Here is a 10942-nt window from a genome sequence, read left to right on the forward strand (position 1 = left end):
TCAATAAAATGTAACAGAATATGATCTGGCAAATGTTGTGGGTATGATCTTTAAGAAGCAAAAATGTACCTTCCCTTTTTTTCCCAAAACGAGATTTAGCATTTCTTCTCATGGTGGTCACTTCCAGGAAACCTCAGCCACTTCACTGATTTCTCAGCCACATCAGGTGTCAGCACAGGGAAGGCTGTCCTCCTCCCAGGACTGATTCTGAGGTGAAGGTGGATGTGCTGATACGGCTGTCAGGGGCAGGGCTCGGCAGCCCTGTCTTTTCCCATCTTTCCTGCCAGCATCCACTGAGCTGTGCAAGGGTCCTATCACGGTCTCAGTTGTCAAACATGTCTTGATCTTGGCTGTCCTCACTCCGTGGACAAGTCCAGAGGGGCCTGGGCCCTAGATCACCTTCCTGAGCATGATAACTGTTGTTCCCATCAGTCTTCCACGTCTCACACTAATGTCTTGTGTGGCCAACCCTGACTCAGACCCACAGAGAGAGGGGAAGTCAGGAAACAATGCAATTCCAGCTTAGATACGTTGACCCATCACAAAATCACTACAGTATTTAATAATAAAACGGAGGCATTACTCTTGAACGTATCCCACATAATCTCGATGTCATAGCAATTTAATATCCTTAATTATTCATTTTAAAGGCACCTAAACAAGCATTAGTTAATAGTTGAAATTTTAAATTGTTCCATTTTCTGTTGACCTTGTACTTCCGTTCCTCTTCACCCATAAACTTCCGTCCTAATGTTATATATTTGTTTCTAAAAGGTTTTTTTTAGTCTACCCTTACATTTCTGCAATGAAAAATCATTTATAGATTGAAATTTCATTCTCAGTGGTGCCTTTTAGTGTACAAAACTCCTTAGTTTGTGTAGTCCAGTTATCAATCTTAAATCTTAATTAGGAAATTTCATGGTTTGTTCTTCAAGATTATTAACTAATCTTCAGTCTTTGCCTTTTTACATACATTTTAGAATCAGCATTTTGATTAAACTGCTGAAATTTTTTTACTGAGATTTCTTTGAATCCATAGATTAACTGATCCACAAATTAACTGGTGTCTTTACAATATTGAGTCTCACAATCCATGAATGTTTTATATTCTTCCATTTGTTTAAGACATCTTTAATTTCCGTCAAGATATTTTCTTGTATTCAGGGCAGAGAACTTGCAAATTTTTTAGATTTATTCCCATGAATAAAAATTTAATATTTTCCTGTGACCAGATTTTAAGTGTTAAAGTTCTTCTTTAGATGCAATTGCAATAATTGCAATTATTGTCTACCAACGTGACTGAGCAAACATAAATGTATTACAGATATTGATGAACAAGTCTTAAACATAAAATGAAATATTCATTGGAAGGGTACCTCTTAATAAAATGGACAGAGTTGTTTTGTTTCAATTAGTTTTGCTGGAATGCAATAGGTTACCACAGGTACTTTCACAGAAAAAAAAATGAGAATGGGAGGAAATTGATTACAGCAATGTCACTCAATTGTTTTAATTCCTTCTTTCCCCAAATAGTTTTGAGGACTTATCTTGTACCAGGCACTGTTCTAGGTGCTGGGGATATAGAACTGAACAAAATCAGACAAAATCAGACAAAAATTCTTGTCTCATAAAACTTAAATTGTAGTGAAGGGGGTCAGACATCAAATAAGATATTTTTAAAGTAAAATGTATAATACAGCATGGTAAAGAGCAATAAATACAAAAGAGAAAAAATAAAGGAGGAAAAGAGATAGGACAAATGGGAAGGAATGAAATTATAGATAAAGTAGCTGAAATATATGTCAAAAAGTACAATACATACTGATCCATTATCAAAAATTATTTTTAAAGTACTACAACTGATAAATCAGTTATGTTCTCCTTCAATTATTTTGGAAGCAAAAATTGGAAACCACCTACCTTGTCATTAGTAGCCATTACTTTGTCATCCATCACAAGAAATTAAAACTGTCATTTTGTTTAGTGCACTAGGGGCTTTTACGTGAGTAGTTCAAAAAGATAAGTGCCTATTCAGATGGTTGAGATGGATGCCTTTCAGTAAAGTGGAAAGAAGACAATTGTGGAAGAGGATGAGAGAACCCAGGACCAGAATAGCCACAGGTACCTTCTCAGGACACATAAATTTTGGAATAAGGCTCTTGGAATTGGCCACCTTAAATTACACTTACCCACACACCATTTGGGGAGTCCTTACATCCGCCCAGGATGAGGAGGAGCTTGGACTCCCAGACAGACCGAGGGTTGCTTCCAGACCCTCCAGACTCTCCCAGTGATGGCTCTCAGTGTTTTCCAGACCAAACTGCCATCAGGTCATTGAGCTATATCCGTTTTTATGAGCTACATCAGTACTTATGCCTGAGGGGGACTAGATGAAGTGAGAAGAGTCCATTTTGCATTGCTGTTACCAGGCAGGAAGAGGTAAACATGTTGGAAAACTCTGATCCAGACAAGGCAGCCTCTGGGACTGCGGCCTCTGCTCTTCCGGCTGGGACTGACATCTCCCTGAGCATCTCATTGGTCCCACGTCCTTCCCTTCTGCAGTTTCCTGTGCTTTCTGCAAGGTGGAGGAGATTTGAAACAATAATGAGCATCCATAAGCGTTGCCCTTGGGGTGTCGTCTGCCTCTTTAACGGCTCTTACAGCTCCTAAAGTTATTTGGGGCAGGTGGCAGCACAGCCTCAAGCAGCTCCTCTTGGCATCAGCAGCGTTTCACGTTCCCCGGGCCCAGCAGACCCATCAGGGCACCCCTTGGTGTGATGTGAGCAGCCCGACCGTGGCCTGCAGTTTGGCACACGGGTCATGCCCTCTGAAAGCTCAGATTCTTCAGACAGGAGATAGCAGCAAGTTAGTGATGCTGTGGACTAGCTCATTCCCTAGTAACACAGGCAGAGTTCAGTTGCCAGCTACCTCGGAAATAGCGGGTCTCTCCTAAAAGCCCTCATTATCTGTGGGGTGCTGCAAAATCCTCCCTGAGGTCCTTTAAGGGCCCCTCTTTGTGAACTCAGTTGATGTCGAACCTCTACCCCAGCTTTTCTCTTATGAACGCATATCACAGAACAAGTAAATCACAACATAACGGTCCCCATATTGGAGTTCTTTAAAAGTCCTGAGCAGCGCTTCCTTAAGACATTATTGTTGGCAACCTATACAATAAATGCTTATTAGAATAGTCTCATAACCACCTTGCAGGAACAGTGATAGAGCAGGAAGTAGGTTAAGAATAAATATGTTAATTGGTCCCCATCTTCCCAAATCTTTTCATTTCTCTGAGCTAAATGCAATGGTACAGTATCTCTGCGTTTCCCAATTCAGAGACAAGGCTGCATGCAACAAAGCTGGATCAGAAACAAGAGGCCTGTCCTCTGGTTCATTCTTTGGTAAATATACAATAGTTAAACCTGGGACATAAATGATAGGTTGAGTTCCTCACTGGAAATGGCCTGTGTTGCTTTCGGTGTCAATCAGGTTTGCAATGTCTGAGTGAGGCACTGCGTCAGTAGCACTGAGTTATCTGTTGGAAACTTGACTGATGACCGAAAGTCACCTGTAGTCAAACAGAAAACTTGCAGTGGGTTGTGCATCTCTTACAAGTGGTAACAAGTCTGTATTTGGACAGTAAGATGATGCTGTAAATCGAGAGTACCTTTGCAATTCCTCCAGGTCGGAGAGAACCCTTGACAGGTTTTTGCAGTGGTGAGAGTGAGTAACCACAAAGATATTCCATTCCAAGTAACATCATTTCTTCCAAGTGGAAGTTGGCACAGGAAATACGTTTGAAAGGACTGCAAACAATGGGGTTTCCTGGCTGCAGTCTCTCCCTGAGGGATCTTTTATTGTAACACCTCAGTTTCCGAGAACAGATGAAGGGGGCAATGCTCTGCATAACTGGCTTTTCTGCACCGTTGATGCCAGGTGTTAATTGTGCTAAGTTTTTTGTTCTACATTTTAAGACTTTAATAACCGGAGTATATTGAATTCAACTCAATTATCCTGCAGGTCACCCACCAAGCTGTGCCCGCCCCCTCCTTCTGTCTTCCCCGCCCCTTCCAAGGCACTCTTCTGGCAAAGACCCTTATGTGGTGTTCTCACTGTAATGACTGCAGAATCCGTGGGTGCTTCCTTTCTAAACCTCCTTTTCTAATACTTCTGAAAACCCATCCATGCCTCTTCTGCTACTTCCCAGGTTTCATTGAAATTCATCTCCTTATTTCTACTGGAGAAACTCCTTAAATTCAGCATCTTCTTCTCACATCTTTCTCATTACAGTGACTTTTAGAATGCGCAGTTGCTTCACTTTCTTAACAATGTGATATAACTACCTTTCTGCAAACGTAAAAGATGAAGGTCTTTCCTACTGAGTTGTTTTCAAGTATTTTGTTAAGTCATCTTAAAAAAAAAAACAAAAAAAAAAGCTTCATTTTTTAAAGCATCATTTTAAAAACACTTTCAGAGTCTATAAACTTGCCCTCCATTTGCATTTCAATTTACCACTTTACTTCAACTATCTTCCTACTCTGGTGTGTGCATAAAAAACTATTTTTCTAATATGGAAACATCAGGCTTCTCTTGTCAAGAGGCCACATTGCTGTGTTCCATCCATAAAGGATTCTTGATGTTTTCACTTTCTTAATTACCTACTTTTCAATGATTCCTCCTTAATAGTTACTCTTTCGGTAGTCTTGTCTAGTTCCCAAAATTTACATATATACACACACACACCCACATTAGGGTAAATAAACTACAATACTTTTTCCACCTTTTGGATATTATGAATAATGCTGTTATAAACATTTGTGTACAAATTTTTGTGTGGACGTATGTTTCCATTTCTCTCGAGTATATAGCTAGGAGTGGAACTACTGGGTCATATGGTAACTAGATTTACCCTTTTAAGAAATGCCTAACTGTCTTCCAAAGTGGTTGCACCATTTTACCTTTCCACCAGCAGTGCATGGTGTCCAATTTCTCCACATCCTTACCAACATTTGTTATTATCTGATTTTTTTATTATAGCTATTTTAGTGGGTATAAAGTAGCATCTCACTGTGGTTTTGGTTTGCATTTCTCTGAGAATATTTTTGTAATGAGGTTGATGTTGAAAACAAACAAGCAAACAAACAGAAACCACTTCAGGATGACAGAATACATTTTCTCTCTTTGCTGCTCTTCATCAGTCAGAGGTAGAATTATTTCAGCCTTTAAAGAACTGCTTTGTAAATTAATCTAAGTTCCCTACAATGACTGTGAGCACTTCATAAATGACTCTTCTACATTTTAGCTGCCCTGCATTCAAGATCAGTTAAGGAATTTAAATCAAATTATTAAATCAAGTTATTAAATCAAACAAAGCACCCCCAAATCATCTTTTGAAGCTTTTAGTAAATGGCAATAAATGAAAGCTTATAAAAAAGGAAAACACTGAAATTTATCCTCACAAAAGCAAGCAAACTGGACAAATTAGTGTTTAAAGGTTATACAAAATTTAGTTTTCAATTTTATAATTTCCTTCTGAAATTTCTTAACCTGAGAAAAGACTCTTTTGGCAGAGCTCCTGTGTTTTATTCAACAAATTTATATTCTGCACCAAAATGAAAAGAAGTTGATTTGTGAGAAGCTCTACAAAGAATCATAAATAGATACAATTTAAGTATTGTGTCCTGTAACATTTTTGGCAAGGAAAGATGTGCTGAGTGGATGTAAAATAACAGTGCTGGGGAGGTATTTGGACTAAACTATATTGCACTTGTCCTCTCTTTAGCAAACTTGCTTGGCATTTAGCAGCACCTATACGGAAGATATTTCCACAGTTAAAATAGTTAATGCTACATAGGAAATTATTAGGTCAACTAAAAAATTGGCATATTGTTGTTTGCTTAGAGAAAAATATTGTATCAGTATTACATTTCCTGAAGTTGAAAACGCTACTGTGTAAATGTAAGAGAATATTGTTATTTAGAGGAAATGCTCACTGAAATATTTGGGAATGAAGGGCTTTATGCAAATAACTTACTCTTGAATCATTCAGAAAACTGTTATGTATATATATTATTTGTGTGTGTATGTGTGAATACATGTCAATCTAGATGTATATGGAAGAGAAACAGCAAACAATAAAGCAAATAGAGTAAAAAATATATACTGTGATTTACAGTCAATTAAGGTATCAACAATTTCAAATTTACTAATCATAAAAAGAAATTTTGAATAGGATTGTAAATAAATTTATGAAAATAATAAAACCATATTGAAAAAACTATATATTATGTATATATTTTCCCCAAAATATCAGTGGTTTGGTATATTAGAGACAGAGATGGGCTAAGGAGCAGATTCATTGCAGTACATGAATATATATCAAAAATAATCATTCTGTTAATGTTCCATTTTAACGTTCACACGATAATTGTAAAGAAGCTTTCTTTTTATTTTGCTTTAACGAATACAGGTATTCATTTTAAATCTTTATTTTTATAAATAATTTTATTTTCAATATAATTTTTCAATTGAATAATTTTATTCACAAATGTATATATTTATACTTTTGTTTATTTTAACACCCCTTTAACTTCCAAAAGTGCCCTATAAATTATAGGATCATTCAACTTTTAGTCAATGATCTTAATTGTTCAAGTGATCTTTCTTCTAAATTCCCACCCATTGGTCAACAATGTAAGGAAGTTGATATTTGATTAAATATCTAATCTAATAAAAACTTAATCCAGTCTGACTAAATGGCCCCTTTAGGCACTGCTCATTCTCTCTGGGAAAATCTTTTTAGTGTCTCACATTGACTCCCCTCTCACTGCTTCTCTCCTTGAGGTTGTATCCAGGTAACCTATGTGACTTGGTAGGGAAAGGATGGGCCTCAGGCTCCTCTGGTCTCCAGGGGTATTACCTGGAAATGGTCCCTTGTCACCTGGTTGTTGTGAGCCCCAGAGGACTCCAAAGCTCATGTGTACACAGTGATCTGGTGAAGCTTCACCTCACCTCCTTCAGTGGAGATGGAAGGATAGAGCAAGTCAGAGTAGGTCAAGACTCAACTAGAACTTCTAGGCTAATTCATCTCTCTCTAAATCACAGTTCACTAGTATGCCTGTCTTGATTGGAGGATATAATATAATATTCACGTGCTGTGTACCTAAACACACAGACACAGAGTTCAGTGTTCCTATATGCCCACATACCTGTTAATGTTAGAGTGCTGTAGTATAACCAGAGCTTGATATGACCTAATTAATATTTTTAATGGACTATGACAAAAAAAACAACAACAACAGGAGAAATGAACTAAGATTAGCTGTAGACATTAGGTTTGGAAAAGAAAGATTGAGGTTTTGATCAAAACAGAAAGAAATTAGAAAGAATATTACCAAAAATAGTGAGTCTATACAGACTGTGAGGCAAGTACCACACCACCAGAGAGAAGTCGAAACCTCCTCTGCAAAATGCAGATGCTTAGGGACTTCCCTGGCAGCCCAGTGGTTGACTCTGTGCTCCTAATGCTGGTGGCATGGGTTCAATCCCTGGTCAGAAAACTAAAAGCCCGCATGGCATGGCCAAAAAAGGAAAGAAAATTAGGGGACCCAACAAAATGCAGGTGCTTATTTGTCAGGAAAGGCTTGAGGACAGAAGGCAAGGACATAGATTTTGTGACTTCTCAAAGGTCTTTCTAATGATGCAATAAATATTCTTAAGAAAAAAAATGGATTCTGGCAACAAGAAGAAAAGGTATATCTTTTGATATATAGGGGGAAAGGGCATATCTGTATGCCTAAGGACAAACACATTATTTAAAATCTAATGTTATTTAATGTTACTTCATTTGTCACTAAAGCCAGTAACAACTGTGATTTTTCAGTCACTAAGATCCCAAGTTCTATGTGTGTTTCTTAAAATTTCCCCATTTTTTGACCACTGATAATATTTTGAACAGTCTTTATCTTAAATACACATTCTTCCATTTTTGTGATAGGTAGATATTTTTGTTAATATTATTTTTATGTGTTCTTTTTAAATCACCTAGTATCATATGAGTTTGCACATTTATTCATATTGGGCTATGTTGTATTTTCAGTTGATTTCATAGGTGGACTTGATGCACACTCCTACTACCAGGATCATGTTGAGTTAAAGCCTGTTCATCTGTAAGTAAAGGTGTGATGAGATGGAAAATATTAATCCTTCTAACTTGGCCAAAACTAACCAAACCTGAAATAATTTGGACCTACCACTACTAATCATTGGTTTAATTTTCCACTCATATTTGAAACACACCTTTCACATGTAACCCAACATTATCATTATTATTGTTCATTCCAAAAAGGATTTGAAGTCGGTACCATGGTTTATGTTTCTAGAGTGATAGTTTTATTTTATTTTTCTTATCAGTAGTTGATTGCCAAGTTGAAGGGAAAAAAGGATGATTTAGTCTACAAAAGAGAAACTTAATATGTGTCTTGGGGGCAACAGAGCAGAGGGAAAAGGGAAGAAAGACTAGGTTGGGATCCAGGCTCTATCTGTGTGGTCCCAGGGGCCTCCCTTGAAGTCTCTGAGACTTGGTTCTGTCACCTGGACTATAGTTTCATAGGTGGAGGAGGGAGGATGGATTCAATGGGATAAGGTATGTAGAGCATCTGTAAAGTTGCCCATGACTGTGCCTAGTACTCAAATATTTGACTAACCAGAAGGAAGTCAACAACTACAACAAAAACACCTCAAACTGGATAGATTTCAGTTGAGTATAAGGAAGGAATCATGGTCACTTGATTGATAAAATACTAGAAAACAAGAAAATAGATACCATGACTCCATTCCTAGAAAACTCTAAGTAGCAAATAGACAACTGTATAAAATAATAGATATCATGTGCCCTTTGCGTATATTATCTCACTTCATCCTCATGGAACTACTGTAATGTACTAATTAGTAGTCCATTCTATACATAAGGAACCTGAGGCTCATAGATGATAGACAACCTTCCCAAAGTCTCTCAAGTAGTCAGTAATGGAGCTGGGATCTTTCCCTCAACATGACATTGTGGACCTGCTCAGATGACCTTCTGATTCTTTTGGCCCAGTGGTCTGTAATTTCATGGAGACAGAGGAAATTTGGACAACAGTCACTGGTGTAAGAAACACGCATGAAAGTCTTCATCAGCTGCCTCTTTGCCACAGTGGTTCCTGCCCAAATCTGCACCCCCTTCCCCAGCTTCTTTGGGGATGGAAGCCCTGAGGAACCTGCACTGGCTCCTCCACCTCCCCATGTGGAATTAACTTGATTCCAGCAGAATGAGCTGAAGGAAACATAGTTCACAGGCTACACAAATCAGCACTGTGCCTGTCACAGGAGAGATGTTTAAACATTGGTTTCTTAAAGCCAACCGAATCTGGAAAAACATTCACCCTATATAACGTTCCAGGACCAAGCAGCCGTCACCTCATTACTCATGCTACTGAGTGTTCACAAATGATCGACTCCAGAAGTGGGTATCTGTGGATGTGGGGAACTTGGCAGGGATTGCAACAATAACAAAGATGATCAGAGCAACTGGAAGTGAGAAAAGAACTGAAACAATGCCTAGCGGTGACTTAGAGAGTCTTCTATATATTTGTTATGTGAAAAGAGGATGATGAATGATGTCTTTCATCTCCACTGTGAAAAATATAACTCAGCAGAGAAATTGCAATATGAAAGATGTTGGTCAGATGTCAGAAAGATCTTACTATTAGGGGAGGTTATTTAAAAATGGCAATTGATTACTGATGGTAATGGAATCTCCTTTCTTGAATGACACTTGTGTATCCATGTGCCTGAAAAGGGTGCCCTGTGGCATGGCCCAGAGGCAAGTGACTTCTGTCTCTGTTTCCTAAAGTCCCTTCAATCTCTGTGAATCCAGAACACATGAAACGTCCTGGTAAGTTTACCTAAAAGGCTTTGATCAACTCCACTCCCTCCTCAAAGGGCTTTCTTTTTTTTTTTTTTTTTTGAAGTATAGTTAATTTACAATGTTGTATCAATCTCTGCTGTACAGCAAAGGGACTCAGTTATACCCATATATGCATTCTTTTTTAATATTCTTTTCCATTATGGTTTATCACAGGATATTGAATATAGTTCCCTGTGCTATACAGTAGGACCTTGTTGTTTATCCATTCTAAATGTAATAGTTTGCATCTACCAACCCCCAACTCCCAGTCCATCCCTCCCCCACCCCCCTCCCCCTTGGCAACCACAAGTGTGTTCTCTATGTCTACGAGTCTGTTTCTGTTTCATAGATAGGTTCATTTGTGTCGTATTTTATTTTATTTTTTTATTTTTATTTTTATTTTTTTTACAAAACTCAAATTGACTATATTTATTTATTTATTTATTTATTTATTTTTGCTTTATAACAAATTTAATCAGTTATACATATACATCTGTTCCCATATCCCCTCCCTTTTGTGTCTCCCTCCCACCCTCCCTATCCCACCCCTCCAGGTGGTCAGAAAGCACCGAGCTGATCTCCCTGTGCTATGCGGCTGCTTCCCACTAGCTATCTACCTTACGTTTGGTAGTATATATATGTCCATGCCGCTCTTTCACTTGGTCACAGCTTACCCTTCCCCCTCCCCATATCCTCAAGTCCATTCTCTAGTAGGTCTGTGTCTTTATTCCTGTCTTACCTCTATGTTCTTCATGACATTTTTTTTCTTAAATTCCATATATATGTGTCAGCATACAGTATTTGTCTTTCTCTTTCTGACTTACTTCACTCTGTATGACAGACTCTAGGTCCATCCACCTCATTACAAATAGCTCAATTTCATTTCTTTTTATGGCTGAGTAATATTCCATTGTATATATGTGCCACATCTTCTTTATCCATTCATCCGATGATGGACAATTAGGTTGTTTCCATCTCCGGGCTATTGTAAATAGG

At 38.0% G+C, this 10942-nt stretch overlaps 1 protein-coding gene across 1 annotated transcript in view; it reads left to right on the forward strand.

Moving 5' to 3' along the window:
* Positions 1-8169, forward strand: part of NKAIN3 (sodium/potassium transporting ATPase interacting 3) — a gene marked incomplete at both ends in the record, with an annotated part of 525204 nt that extends 517035 nt beyond the window's left edge. Inside the window, one exon of the mRNA XM_079722331.1 lies at positions 8096-8169. Within this exon, the coding sequence (XP_079578457.1) occupies positions 8096-8169 (74 nt within the window). The remainder of the gene's footprint in view (positions 1-8095) is intronic.
* Between the last annotated feature and the right edge of the window lie 2773 nt (positions 8170-10942).

The sequence above is a fragment of the Hyperoodon ampullatus genome (genome assembly GCF_949752795.1).
Source record: "Hyperoodon ampullatus genome assembly, chromosome: 17".
Classification (NCBI taxonomy): domain Eukaryota; kingdom Metazoa; phylum Chordata; class Mammalia; order Artiodactyla; family Ziphiidae; genus Hyperoodon; species Hyperoodon ampullatus.